General features: G+C 53.2%; 7 protein-coding genes across 7 annotated transcripts; 2 read left to right on the forward strand and 5 right to left on the reverse strand.

Moving 5' to 3' along the window:
• Positions 1-726: 726 nt before the first annotated feature.
• CC77DRAFT_1064298 (hypothetical protein) lies at positions 727-3,434 on the reverse strand (the record flags this gene model as incomplete). Its single annotated transcript, XM_018528711.1, has 2 exons — positions 727-1,469; positions 1,517-3,434. The coding sequence occupies 2 exons, from the start codon at positions 3,432-3,434 to the stop codon at positions 727-729; spliced, it is 2,661 nt and encodes an 886-aa protein (XP_018383111.1).
• Positions 3,435-3,909: 475 nt separating this feature from the next.
• On the forward strand, positions 3,910-5,584 carry CC77DRAFT_995392 (hypothetical protein). Its single transcript, XM_018536462.1, has 5 exons — positions 3,910-4,312; positions 4,364-4,563; positions 4,610-4,916; positions 4,967-5,082; positions 5,131-5,584. The coding sequence occupies exons 1-5, from the start codon at positions 4,174-4,176 to the stop codon at positions 5,416-5,418; spliced, it is 1,050 nt and encodes a 349-aa protein (XP_018383112.1). The 5' UTR covers positions 3,910-4,173; the 3' UTR covers positions 5,419-5,584.
• A 55-nt stretch (positions 5,585-5,639) lies between these two features.
• Positions 5,640-6,423, reverse strand: CC77DRAFT_268879 (hypothetical protein). Its single transcript, XM_018530947.1, has one exon. It carries the CDS (start codon positions 6,334-6,336, stop codon positions 5,809-5,811), a length of 528 nt encoding a protein of 175 aa, XP_018383113.1. The 5' UTR covers positions 6,337-6,423; the 3' UTR covers positions 5,640-5,808.
• CC77DRAFT_268940 (hypothetical protein) lies at positions 6,392-9,210 on the forward strand. The gene is made up of 3 exons (XM_018530948.1): positions 6,392-7,134; positions 7,181-8,398; positions 8,450-9,210. The coding sequence occupies exons 1-3, from the start codon at positions 6,584-6,586 to the stop codon at positions 9,057-9,059; spliced, it is 2,379 nt and encodes a 792-aa protein (XP_018383114.1). The 5' UTR covers positions 6,392-6,583; the 3' UTR covers positions 9,060-9,210.
• A 296-nt stretch (positions 9,211-9,506) lies between these two features.
• CC77DRAFT_269013 (4-aminobutyrate aminotransferase) lies at positions 9,507-11,452 on the reverse strand. The gene is made up of 2 exons (XM_018530949.1): positions 10,950-11,452; positions 9,507-10,901 (listed from the first exon to the last, which is right to left on the reverse strand). Exons 1-2 carry the CDS (start codon positions 11,240-11,242, stop codon positions 9,659-9,661), a joined length of 1,536 nt encoding a protein of 511 aa, XP_018383115.1. The 5' UTR covers positions 11,243-11,452; the 3' UTR covers positions 9,507-9,658.
• Positions 11,453-11,662: 210 nt separating this feature from the next.
• On the reverse strand, positions 11,663-12,118 carry CC77DRAFT_1011519 (hypothetical protein; the record flags this gene model as incomplete). Its single annotated transcript, XM_018523711.1, has 1 exon — positions 11,663-12,118. One exon carries the CDS (start codon positions 12,116-12,118, stop codon positions 11,663-11,665), a length of 456 nt encoding a protein of 151 aa, XP_018383116.1.
• A 1,430-nt stretch (positions 12,119-13,548) lies between these two features.
• Positions 13,549-15,244, reverse strand: CC77DRAFT_942372 (HET-domain-containing protein; the record flags this gene model as incomplete). The annotated part of the gene is made up of 2 exons (XM_018534856.1): positions 13,549-14,090; positions 14,176-15,244. Coding segments are annotated over 2 exons (1,611 nt in total), but the record flags the coding sequence as incomplete, so codon positions are not given.
• Positions 15,245-16,345: the final 1,101 nt, after the last annotated feature.

A 16,345-nucleotide genomic window follows, 5' to 3' on the forward strand; every position in this document is an offset into this window, starting at 1 on the left:
CTCTAACGATCGAAAGACTTGCTCATACATATAGTGAAACCAAGGCGTTTGGAATATCCACTTGCATTACGATCGTCATGGATCCGTTATCCGACAGGACCGTACCTGCATTCTAGCATTGTACATTGATAGTAATCACCATAAAGAAGGTGCAAATGATGATAACGTAAAAATTCATTCGTTCGATAGTAGCAAGAATATGGTATTAGATGCTTTCACATGTACAGAAGTCTCAAACCCAAACGCCATAGATCACAAAAACAAAAGAAATCATATCGTGCAGCTCTCCTCTGCTCGATCCTGGCGGGATCTTGTAGTGAGAGACTGTGAGTTGGGTTACTGTGGAAAAAGGAAATCGTATCGTGTAGTCATGTCCGAGCAGTGAAGCTCCATCTGTAAGGTATTTCGCGTTCGTTTGTATGTGTGCAATAGCAAAGCTTTTTGTGTATACAAGCAGCTGCTTTTCGTAAGAGTCGTAAAATGCGTATTCGTAACGTAAGAGTGAGGCGGTAGTTATCCAAAACTACGCCCATCGTAACACTCTGGGGTATGGGGGATATCTCAAAAAGAAGACATTCCAGGGCAGCGTCATCATTAACTTTTGTGTATGTGGAACATAGTCCAACAACAAAGTTGCGCCCAAGGACCAAATCTGATCTGCGATGCATGCAATCATTAAGTCGTGAGTTTGTGTGAGTGCACATAATAGTACAAGTGTCGTGGTCGTTAAAATGCCGGGGGTCCAGCGTGAGCACTGGCAGCGGCGAAGTCGCGAATCGCCCATCTCCAACCGCCGTGTTGGATGCCATCGTCGCGGAGGCCGCCGACCCAGCCTTCGACTCGTCGTCGCCAGATGGCTTCTTCGTCGCGCTGTCGGCGGATGAAGCCAGGTCCGACATCAAACTCCTCGCCCACAAAGGTTGGGTCATCGGGGTTTGGTGTGCCGGCGCCACCCATGCCATTGCCGCCAGCAACACTCTCGTTATCCTTGAGGTCGTCGAGGCCGGCGAACGGGTCCTCTTCTTCGTCCACTTCTGAAGGTGATCCAATCTCATTTGCCGGCCGAGGCGCCTTGAGCCAAGTCATCTTGACAGGGTCAAACACCATGCGGCCTTCGTACTGGACATTACGTGGTACGGAAATCTGAGAGATCAAGGCAGGTCGTGGCGGAGAAGGCACTGGCGCAGGTGCTGGCGGCTGGGCCAACTTGGCCGCTCGCGACGAGAAGCTTCTATGTGCTTGGTGGTGGGTCTGATTGGCATGGATGGACGACAGTGCGATGTGCGAGATGGACTGGGAACGGTCATGGCCGCGGCTCATCTGGTTTCCCGGCGGGGCAAAGGTAGGCGTGCTCGCCGTGGTTAGGGCGAGGGTTGTAGTGGAAGTATTAGGGTGTGAGAAGGAAACAAGAGCTTCCTCGTTTCCTTCCCAACGTTGTAAAGTTGGGTTATAAATCATACCTTTTTCATCTATGCAATGGTCAGTAGGAGCTGGAAGTAGTGGTTGGGTGTTGTACTTTGTGTATAAGGCTGCGTCATCTGCCTGATCAACTGCGGCTTCTGTCCCGAGCCTTTCTTCCTGTGAGCGGATGGACTGGTATGCGGACTACGAGCTGCCACTTGAGCGGCCCAACTGACGGGCCTAGTGGAAACGGGGCCTTCTGCTCGCGACCTTGTACCTGCCAGACGCTGCTCACGTGCATTCCTACTTGCTGCCGTGTCACGAGCAAAGCGAGGAGTGTGGTCCATCTTGGGAGGGCTTCGCGGCGTCTGAGGCATAGGCGTTTGCATTCGATCAGGCATCGGCAGACGTGAATTGCTAGGCTGAGTGCGCAGCGACTTGTTACTTGCGACGTTGCGCGGCACCTTTTCAAACTGCTTCTCTTTGGAAGCCGAGGTAGGTAAGTCGTCGAACAGGTCGAGCTCATGACCGTCACCAAAGTTGCGCTTGCGCTGAGGCTGTGTCAGCTTCTTCGGGGCTGGATGACGTGCAAGGGCAGACGAGGCCATGTCACGTCTCACCGAAGCACGACTCGGTGTCTCATTGTTGCCACCGCCAGACAAGCGTGAGTAGGTTCGCATCGAGGGAGACTGTGGTCGGCGAGGGTCCGAGTCGCGACGGAGGTGGGACTGCGAAGTGCTCTTTGACATGACGTGGTGGGATTGAGACGACGTTCCGCCGGCAGGAAGAAATGGCATTCGTGGTTGCTGACTCTGGTTGAGGTTACGGAGGACAGGAGCAGATCGCTTTGCGCGGAGCAGCTGGGCACTGGTAGTCGTGGGCATGGTACGAGTGGAATTGTTCGACGTGGACGCTCCACTTTCGTAGACAGGGGTAAGTCTGGTACGGCTGGCGATGGACGGCAGGGGCCTGGGTATCCGTGAGGTAGTGGGCCTGTCGGTGAAGGTGATGGTAGTTGCGGGACGAGCAGCGTGTGGGGCGGTCGTCTTGGTAGCCGGCTTCTTTACGACAATGTTTTTGTTCAGGGTTAGCTTCTGTCGGTCCAGGATGTCGCCATTGCCAAAGTCGAAAGCGTCCTCAAAGTCTTCCTCTTCGACTGCGGGCTTCTTGGGTGATGGTGCTTTGGGGCTGTGGGCCTTGGGGCTATAGGCCTTGGGGCTGCTGAAGGGCGAAGGGGACAATGGTGCAGCGATGGGTGATTGGGGCGGCTCCTGCATGGGGGCCGAGGTGGGTGACATGGGCGCAGTGGGCTGTTCGCGCAATGGCAGAGGCGGAAGGAGCGAGGCTTCATGTGCTGGTGGTTGCTCGGCCTTCTTGAGCTTTTCCAGACGCGCACCAAAGTCCATGGCCTCTGTGGGAAGCACGAGACCGCCCAGATCGTCTTCTTCGCTCTCCATGGTCATGATGCTGCCTAGGCTGGGACTCATGGCGGATATGGAAGAGCTGCGTGCACCGCGAGTTCCCTGTCGCGTACCTGCGAAGCGGATGCCCAGCGAGCCCTCGCCCCAGTCGAAATCATCGTCCTGCTCTTCTACTGGCGTACGTGGCTTGGGCGTCTTGAGCTTCAAGCCCTCGGACGCGTTGCTGGGAAGCTCCAAATCATTCCCCCAGTCGTCGTCCACCTCGATCTTCTTGGTCGACTTCTTCTTGCCCAGCCTCTTGATGGAGCCCCCTAGGAGTGCCGACGATGGCACGCTCGTGGGTATGGGAATGCCGGCCTGTTTCGCGGCCGTCTTGATGGCGGAAGTGTTGGTTGCTTGGTCGTCTGGGGTGATGAGGAACTGCCAGTCGTCCTGTGATTCTGTTTCGGAGCGCACGCTCATGCGTGAGGATAGCGAGTGTACTGTTGAGTTCTTGAAGAGGAGGCCGTCGGAGCGGTCGTCGAAGTCGCCGTCGTCCCATGTTTCCATCTGTGTGCTCTGCGAAGTGATGGAGGCGATGCGCGCCGCAAAGGAGCGGTTGTTGGCCGCCATGCTCTGTGGAGCGCGATTATGGCAGGCACGCGGTGTGAGGTGGGTGTGTGCAGGATCTTCGCGAGAGGTACTGAGGTGGTTGGGCTGTGGGCCGGCGAGGGTCGCTCTTGCACCGCTTGCAGGTTCCTGCAGGGCTACGCGAGCTGGAAGGCGGTAAGTCGACAAAGGAAGGCCCGCAAAGTGGCCCGCACGCTACGACACGCGTGTCGATAAGAACAACAGACTCCACACCCCTGCAGCACGGGAGACAATGACGGCGGTGATGTGTCCTACGTGACGGGAGGGGATATGCAGGAACAGATTGTGCAATTCTGCCCCCCGCATAATACAGGCGGTCGTTGCCTATATAGTCCCATACATGGTGCTGCCCATGTTTGTTTCTGCGCCGAATATGTGGCTATTCTGAGGGACTGGTGCTGATCGGCTGCGAATCGCGTCCCAGGCGGATGCCTGAACAACAAACACTAAATCTTCATTCTGGCGGGTGCTGCCTGCGCCTACCGAGCCTCTACGCGTCCGCCAGCAGGCCTCCACCACGCGACTCTGCAAATATAACCCTCGCGTCCTGTCTCAGGTAGAGGTGGTTCAAGTTACGGTTTCAATAGTTCCCCCTACCACTTGAAACGCCCGGTACCCTTTCCTAGACCAACACCACTACCCTTCCTAGTCCAACACCACCAAACCTTCCAACTCGGCACACTTCCGCAGTCCGCGTCGACTAGTGCAGGTACATCCATCAATGTCCGCCCGCAACATCGTGCCAGTCGAGCCTGCCAACGGCGGAGACACTGTCGTCATCGAAGTGCTGCAGGAGGGCAGTCACCCTCTCGATGTGAGATTGGTGGGATGCGAGGGCGAAACCCCATATGTCACCTCGAGTAAGACAGTATCCACAGCACGACTGTGGTTCGCCATCTAACCCGGCTCAGTCAAGCACCGTAATCTCGGAGCACTTAAACACAAATTCAAGGGTAGCGACCATGAGTGGGCCACCATCGTGTCTCATTTTCTGCTCCAGCAACAGCCAGAAGTCGGCGAAGCCGCCCTTTTGGACGGCATTCGCATGGTCTACACCCTGAAAAACAAGAGCCTTGAGCTTTCTTTTCGCAAGGACGTTCAAAACATCAAGGTGGACAGCTATCCAAATCCCTTGGGAATTCGGCTCATGTATGCAGGTCACCCTGGGTGAAATCGTTCTACCAGAAGACGATGAGTTTGAGTTCAACCCTTTTGAATGGGCGCAGGTGTCAGCCGTGGCGCACGCCCAAACGTTGAAGCAGATGGTCGACTTGGAGGCGCAAGTCAAGAGCAAGCAGCAGACCATTGCCAAACTTAATGCGCAGCTGGAAGACTTCATCAAGACCAAACATGAGACCGAGACTGCCATGCTCCAGCAGTTCATGCAGCTCCTTAACGAGAAGAAACGGAAGATTCGGGATCAAAGCCGTCTCCTAGCAGGCGCAAAGGTTGAAAAGCCAACAAGTGAGATATCTATGACCGAGTGTGACGTACACTATATTGACACTGTCTAGCGGCCGCTGTACAGTCTTCGAGAGCGAACGCCAAAACCGCAGACACCAAAACCCGCAGAGCAGGCGCGTCACGAACGTCCAAGCGCAAAGCTCCTGCACAGTCAGCAGAGCCAGATGTAGTACCAGAGTCCGACAGTGACCAGATGGAGATTGACCAAGCCAAGGCCGAAGAGCAGTCCAACGATGAAATGCCGGAGCCCATGACTCCAGAGCAGTCCGACAACGAAACAGATGTGGAGGATGAGCCTGCGCCCTCTGCAACAGAGACATCGTCCCAAACGCTCAGATCGACTTCAGTCGCACAGAGTTCAAAGAGCGAAGCCACCGAGAGCAAGGGTGTGCCACCACCTCGAGCGCTTCCATTCGTAAAGAGAACGGGAATGCCAACGCGAAGTAGAGATGTAACAGCAGCCGACGACGACGATGACGAGACGGACGACGAGGAGTTGTAGGTTAGAGGGTGACTATGTTTCAGTGTGTTGTGCACAAGTTTGGTTGAAACCATGTCTACCAAACTTGACCACTACGCCGTCTGGTTCCCTGTGTTTCCTTTTTACAGGATCTTGGGATGTACCCGCATCCAGAAACTTTAATGAAATAGAATTATTGTTACGAAGCGTTTGGTACAGAAATCCAGACTTTCGCTTTATGATTTATCGCCGAAGCGGTGCTTGCTTCTGCCGCAGTGGTAACCTTGGAATGGTGCGAAACAACCCCTTGATCCAAACAACAGTAATACAAACCACCAACAAGATGCGCGTCATGAAACCTGTCACGAAAACTGGAACTACTATCTGGACCCTTTACGGGTTTGTACATGTCCAGGTGGTAACCCGGTTTGCTCATATACGTGGTGCGCTGCACACGCGTGGATGTCGGTTGGCGTTGATGTCATCCATGTCGATCGCTCGGTACAGCAGGGAGGTCCCGAGCAAGCGACGGTAGACAAGAACAGACGCTTGCAATGAACAAGACTCTTGTTCGCGAGTGTCGATTCTACACCATGCAAAGAAGAAAGTTGCCCACGTTGAACGTGTCCAAAACAAAGCGATCTGCAAGTGATGTGGTGCGGGTCGAGGCAAAGTACAGCCAATCGTCGATGGCAGAGGCTCCGGCCAGGGCTGAAGCGCGCGGGAGAAGCCTCCCGCCAAGCCATGTCCACCTCGACATGTCGTTCTCCACCACGCTGTTGTCGCAAACACTAGATTGTCATTATTTGGGATCACGCACGTCGTCGTCGCATTATCACGGGGTTCGTGTGCGAGCCATGTCTGATTCCAGCCGATCCGACCAACGGTAGCATCGCGTACTTTCGGTGAGTGAGAGTGAGTGAGAGAGGGATAGCGCCCGACATCCGCGTGCGCGACCATGTGGATCTATTGTACTGAGGAGATGCGAACAGAAAGCGATTGTCGGCCTCGTATTGTCCACGCGCACTCGACTAGACCCCGACCACCCACCGCGTCCACGGCGTCGTCACAACAGATCCCCGCTCGAGCGCCTCTTCTAATGCTCCTCCATCTCCACACGTCGTTCCACTGCACCTACCGTCGTCGGCCCGCGACACCACAAAGACACGCGACCGACGCAACACCCACTACCTGGAGGTAACACGCAATGTCAGGTCCCGGCCACGCTGAGCCTCTCGTGGAAACGACGCGATCTCTCAAGCGCAAGAACCTCTCAGACGACGACCAGGGCGAGCTCGACGCTCTCGACACTATCTTCAAGCGCATAAAGACGGCGGTTCCGCGAACGCCCTACATTCTCTCGACGCCTTCGGTGAACCCGTACCGGTATTACTCACAACAACAAGCCAATGCTTGGAAGATAGGAAGATTATGGAAGTCGGACGAGGAGCATCTACAGTACAGAACCTACCTGTACCGCGAGCCATGCCAGGACTGCTTCGAGCTGCAGGCGGGAGAGGACGACGAGCCCGAGCCTGAGCCCGCGCGCTCTCAGACAGCAAACGGCCAGCCAGGGAAGAAGAAACCGAACCTCTCAGCCTTCAAGGTCAAGCCAGCGAACGGCCCCAATACTCCCAGTGTCAAGATCAGCTCGCCCAGCCTTGCGACAGATAAGGCATCAAAACTGGCGAATGGGGTTAGCAAGTCTGAGAAGCTGTCTGTGCCCTCCCAAAAGGCCGAGTCCAAGTCGCCAAGATTGTGTGTACACCGCTCCACATGTCATCATGTTACTGACAACGAACAGGACTTCTGGCACTTCACGCGACGAGCACCCTGCCAGCAAAGCCAACGGTGATGCCCCTTCCTCGACTCGGCCGCGCGCCCCCTCCACACAGAAGAGCGAGACTGCCAGCTCCAAGGGCAAGGTCGAGATATCGGATCCGTCCAGCTCAACACCACATGGCCTGCCACCGCTCCTGTCACCAGTACACGAACCAATGGGTAATCCCTACGGTCTCCCCAACATTCTATCCCCCACACTCCCCTTCAACATACAGGCCGAGCTGGATAGGATAGAGGTGCAACGGAAGCGCGCAGACTCCGACGCATCTGTATCATCGTCAGATCGTAAAAGTCAGACGCTGGCCGTGCCGCCTAGTGGATCTCAACAGTCCAATGGCACGCCAAAGTCTGAGAACCGAGTGCGCTCAGCCTCTATCAACGGCAAATCGCCCAACCCCGAACCAGTCAGTCAAGCCGAACCAACAGACCCTAGTATGCTCGTGAAACTGAAATTCTCAAAGACCAAGGCTCCAGTCGTTGGCCAAATCCTCCGCCTGCCATCCAAACGAGCTAATGCCGAGAAGAAGGAGCGCCACGATGCGCCCAAGGCTACTGCGATAGATACACAGCCCAAAGTCACAGACCCGCCTGTCATTAAGAAGAAGCCTGTTCCAAAAGTTGCTGCGCGTCGTGGAGAGACTACCACGCCGGCGGTGCCCACGCCGAATGCAGGTGCAAAACCAACTCCTGCGAGTACAAAGGTTGCGGAGAAGCGGCCACGGCCGGATGAGGATGCGACTTTGACGGTACCACCCACTAAGCGTCCCAGGGCAGGCTCAGGGCCCATTACCCCTCTCCAGAATATCTCCTCTCCAGCCTTATCCACCAAGTCGAGTGCACAGAAGAGTCAGAATCAGTACGCCACCCCTAAGAAGGATATCAAATCAGTCAACATGTTACGAAGTCAGTCATCCGAAAGCAATACTAATGACGCAACGCCCGGCCGGTCTGGCGCAACTCCAGCGGGCGCAAAGACGGAGCACAAGGCTGGTCCTACATCTGCCCCTCTTAACAACAAGAAGCAGGTGGATATCTCACTCCTGGGACAGACATCTGCGAGGCTGAATCAGATGGGAAGAGCCCTCAAGCATGAAGCAACTAAGATCCTCACAACAGGCGGTAGCAAAATCTCCAAGCAAGACGAGAAGAGAGCTGCGGTGACAAATCTTGAATGTATTCTGTACGTCCATAACCCTCATTTTTTGTCAACAAACTATGCTAATTAGACAAGTGCATACATGGCCGCCTATTCCGCCCAAGACCTCTCCCTCAACCTCCGCGGTCGCGCGGGAGAAGTGGAGCAAACCTGGAAAACGCTCCTCCCCCTCTGTCTCTCCTACAGCCGCTGCACAAAAGACCACCAACACCTCGACGGCCTACGTTCCTACCTCAGTTCCATCATCGCCTCGGCAATCTGCACACACGTCTCGCAACGCTGCCAGAACCCCAAGTCAGCCGTATCCCACGACTCCCCCCAGGACGCCGCGAACAACGCAGACGTAACACGCCAGCACAACTCGCTCGCTGAGAACTTTGCACTCCTGGCCGACCACACGATCAAGATGAACCGGCACTACCAGGACGCGAGGATTGCCCTGCCGATTGAAGACTTGCAATCCCTGTACAAGAAGACATATGCAGCGAGAGAAGCCAACGCGCGCCTCGCACGCGAACCAGAGAAGATTAGCGGCGCGCGCATGTCTGGTCCGTACTTCCTGCCGCTCGCCACGGATACAACGCCTATCCAGGCTGTGCGCTTTGGCCTCAAGTTCCTGAGCGAGTACTGTGAGAAGGAAGGGTTGGATTATCGATTGAGGATTAATCTGGACAGGCCAGAGTGAAGTTTGGTGTGTTTATATGCCCGCTTCATTACCATGTCGCACTACACACAGACACGCACACTCACACACACACATTCCCCATGTCGGTTTCTTGTTGACGGGCGTTTTGTTGATTCATTGAACTGTCTACTTAGCGGGTGGTTTTTCTCTCTCTCTCCCTTGTTTGGAACAACTCTGATACCCCACGAGGTTTGGCTTGGCTGGACTTGCTCTTCTTTTTTTTTTTTTACTGTCTTCCTAAGCCAGTTATCCATTCCAAATTCGTTCTTGGTTCTTTCTTTGTTGGGGTTTGTCATAGATAATGGGTTGGAGTGAAGTGGAGTTGGAGTTGGAGTTGGAGGAAGGGGAAAGGGCCCGAAAATGCCATGGAATGAACGAGCAAAACGAGAGACAAGAAATCCAAAAAAGTCATTTCAAAATAAGCTTTGTAAATGGCATCATATTCGACATATCAATTCGTCTTCAAGTTCCGTGGCCTGTGTTGATGGGAAAAACCTCGTGCACTCGTTGATTCCCCCAAAAGAATTGTCCCCTTGTATAGAAGTGTACCAACGCCATGAAAACAAAAACTCCTATACTTGCAACCCATTATAACCAGATCATGACAAGAATACCCTCTCCAACCTCTCAAGCAACAAATCGGCATGCTGTTTCTGGAAAATCAACATGGGCCTCAACCGGACCGCCCTCTCTCCACTGCCACCAATATTGACACCCTCGCCCTTTGCCTTTTTCAGCACCTCATCCCGGCGCACATTATCAAACGCAATAAAAGTGCCCTGACCCTTTCCTCTCAGATTCTGAATCTCTTGGGGGAACCTCTCACTCAGCCTCTGGAGACCGTCGAAGAGGTAGTCACCAACGGCAGCAGTGCTATTGACCAGATCCATGCGCTTGATTTCCTGAATGATGGAACGGAAGAGGATCGCGCGCGCAGGATCACCCATCCAAGTGTTGAACTGACGGTACGGCTTGTTGGGTCGGAGATCGTTGTTGCCAAAGTAATAACCAGCAGTCTGCGCCTTCTTGGAAAAGGTAACCATGTCCGGTGGCGTGCTCAGACCCCAGTGTTCGTGGGCCCAGAACTTTCCCGTTGCACCGACGCCGGTTTGCACTTCGTCGACGATGAGGAGGACGTCGTGTTTCTTGGTGATTTCGCGGAGGCCGCGGAAGAAGTTTGGTGTGGCGTGGTTGTCGCCGCCTTCGGATTGGATGGGTTCGATGACTACGGCGGCGGGTGGGTTGTGGAAGGTGGTGATGATGTGTTCTGTTGCGTCCAGACATCTCTGCTCTTCTGCTGCGTTTTCTGCCTCGTGTTCATGGAGGGGGTACTTGAGGACCGGGAAGGGGGCTTGTGGCCAGTCAAAGGCGGGGATGTCGAGCTTGTGAATGGGTTTAGAGCGTGTGGTTGACAGACTGCCGAATAGACGACCGTGGAAGCCTGTCTTGAAGGATAGAATAGACATGTCGGGGGCGCCTGGGGCTTTGTTGTTCATGGACGAGTCGATGTCTTCTTGGGAGAAATCGGCCGAGGCGCCACCGCGTTGTTGTTGACGCCTCCACATGAAGGCGGCTTTGTAGGCGAGTTCGTTTGCGTCGGAGCCGGCTTGGGCGGTGAAGACTTGGTTGAGGCCCTTGGGAGCTACGGAGAGGATACCGCTCTCGAGAATGTCGGCCCAGTCGTGCTGGGGGAAGTTTCCAAGCGCGGGGCGATTGATGATGGCAGAGGCCATCTCGGGGGATGTGGCTGCCAGGAGGAGGGAGGGGTTGTTGTAGCCCACGGGGATGGAGGCGATTTGGGCGTATACATCGAGAAGGACGTTGCCGTCGAGGTCTGCGATGCTGATTCGTGTCAGTCTCGGTTCACTTCTGGTAGCATACCAAACATACTAGTTGCCATAGCTTTGGGAATAGTCGGCCATCATGTTCAAGCTCCTGGTGTCAAAGACCTTGCTCAGTCTCTCAATGGCCTTTTTGCTCTCTGGGCCGGGGATTGCCGTCTTGACAATTGGCTGTCGGGGCTCATCTGGGAAGAAGGAATGCTCTCCGCTGTCTGCAACGGCCGCTGCTGCTGCCGAAGCATATCGTCTCCGTGATGCAATTGGTGCCTTTAGGGCTAGACGAGCATTTGCACCAAGAACTGGGGCTCGAAGACGTCCAGCATTGCGGATGAGCGACGCCATCGTGGTCGTTGCCGGTGTTGTTGTTGTTATTAGAGGAGGAAAGATGGCGCAGAGTGTGATGATGCTGCGGGGAGCTCGAAGCTCGAATGCGGGGAGACGCGACGCGTAACAGTAGCTGCTTTGCCACAACAAACAGTCAGAACAGCCTACGTAAGAGGATACAGTTGGGAAGAGCGGTATCACATCTTATACTATTCCAGAGCCTTTTATCTACTACCCTCGATACAGCTGATAGAGCTCCATCACCAACCGGCCCTAACCCGTTGCTATCCCCGCAAAAGCTCGTCCAAGCGAGCTCTCCAACGCTTGACCCACATTAGACCCTTGTCTAAACCAACTCCAGTCGGTAGAAATTGGCAATGTGATCCGCTACACGCCGCACACGCCATGCACGCCAGCGACATCCCCAACATTCAGACATCAAACAGGGGGCTTGTTTCCGGAACCGTTGCCTTGCTCCTGTCGCTGTCGCTCCTTGGATGCATCCGTCGAAGCGGGTTTGTAGAGATCATCAGTGTCATACTCTGGGAGCGCTTCGACCTTGCAGCCGAGCAGGGCTCTGCTTATGATAGTCGCGTCCCTCTTGCCCTGCTCCTCCGAGATATGGTATTCTCCTAGCTTCTGCGCCCAGGTGATACCTTTGATCTTTCCTCCGGTATTGCCATCACCCTCATTCGCCTCCAAATGAAGTATATACACTTTCTGGCCTGTCCAGCTTCGAGCAAAGTGGACGAGCATTTCCCCGCCATGGCTCCCCTCTTCGCTCCAGACGTTCCATTTATCCTCCATACATTGAGATTCGACACCGGCTATGAGCTTCGCGAAGTCGGCCTCGCTGATGCTCACGTCCCAGGATGCTGTACCGGGCTCGGTCATGGTGGAACGATCTTTAAATGCCTGATAACGGCGCGCCATATCGCCTGGTCGTAACTTGGATTTGATGCGTACCGCTGGAGATTGTGGAAATGTAGACTTCTGTTTAAAAGATCAGATTGGCGATGGAATACGTTTCCAGTGCGTGCTTTTGTTGTTCGCAGCAAGGCAGCCAACATTAGGCAACAACCAGCTAGGCATGTATGCGTATTTCGAAACTGGATGCCTGTTGATCCTTGACCATAACGAAGTTAGCAGCCCTACATGTCAGCCGCAGGTCGCTGTGCCCAACAAAGGCGAGTGAGGCGCAGTCGTGTCGGTTTTCGACCCCATGGTGCCGCGACCGGTTCCAGTGTCATGCAAACCTGTACAATGTTGCTGTCGCGCTATATAATTGGTAAGTCTACGGTCGCACGATCTCTGCGAAATCCTAGCCTCAGCACCATACACGAATTCCCTAGGCTCTGTTCCACGATTAAGGAATACTGTTGCAGACCGCAAACGTCCTTGATACATAGGTATCATTCTGGAGCCGTCATAGCATATGCGCCCTTTTCCCAGCAACACTGGACCCTGGTAACGAGGATAAGGTTTGGTTGAGCGTTGCATGGGAGGAGGATATCATTCGGGGCGATAGCTGATCACGAATACATGTAGCAACAAGCAAGGGGTGTTGACAGTGGAAATTTGCAGATGCGATGATGGAAGAGAGGTTCGTCTGGAGAAGTAGTTTTCAGATGGAGAGATATCTGGTCTTGACAGAATGGGCATTCTTTGATATTGACCCATACCTAGTGTTGAGAGATGTGGACATGAGCTTTACACAAATAAAACTTTCACTCTAACCAAATATTCTCCAGGTTTTGGTCGTTCGTCAAGGATCTGAAAGCTTGCTCATCTAAATCGCGAAACTGCAGCGCTCCAATCCGGCGATATACGCTTGCAATATTCCCTTTCATCTTCATAATCCTCTCTGATTGCTGGGACATGAGCTTTGAGAAAGCATCTAGGCGCCATTCTTGTTCTCGAGAGGGCTTTAAGCCTGATAGCGCGCTTTTGTATTCGTGGTGCAGTTGTTCCTGATTGGCGAACCAGGCAGAGTGCGTGATGAGGAGAAGACCTATACCAGAGTACGTCTGACATGCTTCGGAAGGAGAAGGTAGGCCTAATCGGAGACCACTAGTGTTGTTCGAAGTGACTGATGCGGCAAGGATCATGAATGCGCATTGCTGCGGGTCGATTGCTGTAGTTGAAAGTGGAGCATCGGGAAAGGCGTCCATTTCGATGGAGCCGCTGGAGGCTTCGCCCAAGACTCGAAGACGATATACGTCCTCTTCCACACTTATCAGTCGACCAAAGCTGATGTGAGTCCTCAGTTCCAACGCTTTCCTCTCTAACGTAGGCTCCTTATCGCCTTCCCTAGTTTCCTCGTCGACTGTGAATTTGACCATAGCCCCGTCATGATCCGTGACTGTATATGATCGCAAGGCCAGCCGGTGTTGAGGCACGATAGAGCCTCTTACACTTGCCCATGACCAGCTAGGAATACTGGCATCGAGCTCTGGCATGTTCTCACATTTTTGAGTTTCTCGTACTCTCCACGCCATTTGCTCCTCGAGCGCTTCAGACCACATGCCCACGGCGTATTGCTCTCTCATAACGTCGCGCAGCAACTTCGCGATACTCCAGATTGCGATAGTCTTGTCACCCTGACTAGTTAGATTGCATTCCGTGTAGTTTTGTACCGCAGACATCCAGAAAGTGTAGGAGCTTTCGTTGTCATTGACACCAGTCAAGGCGTTTGATGAGACAGTACTCCCGACAAGCCGTCCTCTCCAATGTCGATCTGTGCTTGCTTTGTGATCGAGAGGGAAGGGAAGGCCGTTTGGGAATACCTCGCAGGCAGAGAGCGTACCGCAGTCCCAAAAGATTTGATGTTTTGTGAAGTGGAGGATGCGAGGAGAGAGAATACGTTCTGTTGATTACACGGAGTCAGCTCCTAGTAAATCACGATAGCCTGGCGAAGGCGAGCATATCAAGAAGCGAAGAGCTTTGCTTACCTTGAAACACCCACGCACGGTAATATATGACGGAGTTAAGAAGTTCCTTCTCCCAAAGATCCGCTGGGACAATCGTCCAAGTTTTCGTCCCCAAATGATGAGATGCATTAGTACCGTGATAGTTGACCGGAAGGATCTCATGAGGTGTACGGTCCCTGAAGAGACCGCCGTATGCATCCTCTGAGTCCGCTGCGACAATGTTACAATGCGAGTATCGGTAAACCTTGTGCATGAGATTGGCTTCTCTGGCAAAATCACCAAAAGGTTCCTGCACGATAGCGAGACTATCAATCCAGATATACCGCACCTTCAAGAAACGAGTCACTCGTATTGCGTGCTGGAAGTTAAGTGGAAGCTCATCTAGGGAAATACCTGTGATCAAATGCTTTGCCATATTCCACACAGTAGTAGTAAGGAACGGCTTCTCTCGTGGTCCCCACGCATGACTCAACGTGCAGTAAGGTCCCTTGGCTTTGGTTATCTGGGTATCTACCAAGCGGATAACATTGTCATCTCCAGTGTCAACATCCAGAAGTCGTGTTGGGAGAAAGAAAGGTTGGGATCGCTGGGCGTGCCAGGCTTTACTGCAGCCTTGATGATCGCGCATGCAAGTTTCCATCCATTTGTTAACTTGAGTCCCGCCACTAAGGTCTAGATCTGTTGTTCCTGGTAAATCCTCGGACGCGGGCACATCCAGATCATTTCCTGGTAGGAATCGGAAAGACTTGGTTGTGATTGTCGGATGAGAAGACCAAAAACGTAACATCATCGATCCTCTTAACTCTCTGCCGCGTGGCAGTGCTCGAAGGGTCCAATGATACAATGGCCAGTTTCCAGTGTTGGGCAAAGGATCTCTCATACTACCGTAGAGCGAGGTGCAAAACGTGCATTGGTTCAAGACAGAACTCAGATCATCCATTGAAAGACGATGCTGACCGGAGGATGCACCGGACTCTAACACATTCCTTACACAAAACTCGCACACTCGTATCTGGGGCTGAGTTGATACCGTGTCCGGTTGCGTGACTTTTCTTTCAGGCTTGTGGACCGGAACGATACCCTGAGCCATTCTAGGTACATACTCGGTGCTGTCGAGTCTAGGTGGCGATTGGACCAGCTTTTCGTCCTTACTGAGGAATATCGCCCGATCGAATGTACCGTCGAGTTCACGGATGCGGAGACCATCTTCGAAGCTCATCAATGGAGTTGGAGGAGGCCTTTCGCTTGCTAACGTATCGAATGTGCTTCCTAAAAGATCAGGTGTTTCGACCGGTGAGGATGTCTCTTCGAACTGCTGTGGTGTAACAGCACCACGTCTTCCCTTTGCGCTAGAATTGACTTGGCGTCTTGCCCATTCTAATGAATTGTTGTACTTCTCTCTCACGTACAGAGGAAACGTGGGTTTGCAACAAATATCCACCCGTTGATCATCAGTGAGCGGGTTAATCAGCCATCCGTTTCCTGCACTAAAGACATCTTCAACAGATCTGGGGTAGTCTAGATTCGAACAAGTGTTCTGCGCGAGGCGTATACAGTGTTCTAGTTCTTCGAATGGAATTCCATCCTGATGATCTAAAGCAGCAGCGATCGCAAGTAATGGTGGCAAGCGCTGAGGCTTCGGTTTACGTTCGATGAACTTCATTTCGGTGTCGAAATAAGCGATGATATCCCTGGGTAGCCTGTCGTCTACTCGATCCACGCTGAAAGTGGAGATATCGTCCTGAGTAAAGATATCTTCCAAATACAATAATGCGAGTGTTATGTTGCCAGCGGCCTTCGACTCGATATAGGCAACAATTCGATTCGCATCCTCCGGTTGAATATTGGTATAGTGCATGCTCAGTTTCTTTCCGAGCAGGCGCTCGATGTTGAAATAACCTAACTTGATGCTGACATGCTGGTAGGTTTCCCTGAGACCGTCCATCGGGCAGATGTGGCTTTTGCCTAGGTGTTCCCTCTTCTCACAGCCATAACATAGATCAAACATGTTGCAGGTCGTACATGATAACCAAACATCAAGGGGGTCCTGCCCGCATCCGTCGCATTGTCGATGGGGAGATGCAGAGAAGACTGGAACTCGCCGAGTCATCATTACCTTGAATCCGCTGGATTCTAAAGCAGAGAATTGTGTATCAACAGACGCCTGTAATGCTTCGTTGATGCGATCGTA

Source organism: Alternaria alternata, assembly GCF_001642055.1.
Source record: "Alternaria alternata strain SRC1lrK2f unplaced genomic scaffold CC77scaffold_18, whole genome shotgun sequence".
NCBI lineage: Eukaryota > Fungi > Ascomycota > Dothideomycetes > Pleosporales > Pleosporaceae > Alternaria > Alternaria alternata.

What these genes read in the sequence shown, in the direction of transcription:
- CC77DRAFT_268879 (XM_018530947.1), bottom strand. Translation starts at nt 6,336, where the DNA reads ATGGTCGCGCACGCGGATGTCGGGCGCTATCCCTCTCTCACTCACTCT.
- CC77DRAFT_269013 (XM_018530949.1), bottom strand. Translation starts at nt 11,242, where the DNA reads ATGGCGTCGCTCATCCGCAATGCTGGACGTCTTCGAGCCCCAGTTCTT. An exon ending in TCCCAAAGCTATGGCAACTA is followed by an intron (nt 10,902 to 10,949) that starts GTATGTTTGGTA and finishes GACACGAATCAG; the next exon opens with CATCGCAGACCTCGACGGCA.
- CC77DRAFT_995392 (XM_018536462.1), top strand. Translation starts at nt 4,174, where the DNA reads ATGTCCGCCCGCAACATCGTGCCAGTCGAGCCTGCCAACGGCGGAGAC. An exon ending in AGGACGTTCAAAACATCAAG is followed by an intron (nt 4,564 to 4,609) that starts GTGGACAGCTAT and finishes TCATGTATGCAG; the next exon opens with GTCACCCTGGGTGAAATCGT. An exon ending in AAAGGTTGAAAAGCCAACAA is followed by an intron (nt 4,917 to 4,966) that starts GTGAGATATCTA and finishes GACACTGTCTAG; the next exon opens with CGGCCGCTGTACAGTCTTCG.
- CC77DRAFT_268940 (XM_018530948.1), top strand. Translation starts at nt 6,584, where the DNA reads ATGTCAGGTCCCGGCCACGCTGAGCCTCTCGTGGAAACGACGCGATCT. An exon ending in GAGTCCAAGTCGCCAAGATT is followed by an intron (nt 7,135 to 7,180) that starts GTGTGTACACCG and finishes GACAACGAACAG; the next exon opens with GACTTCTGGCACTTCACGCG. An exon ending in ACAAATCTTGAATGTATTCT is followed by an intron (nt 8,399 to 8,449) that starts GTACGTCCATAA and finishes TAATTAGACAAG; the next exon opens with TGCATACATGGCCGCCTATT.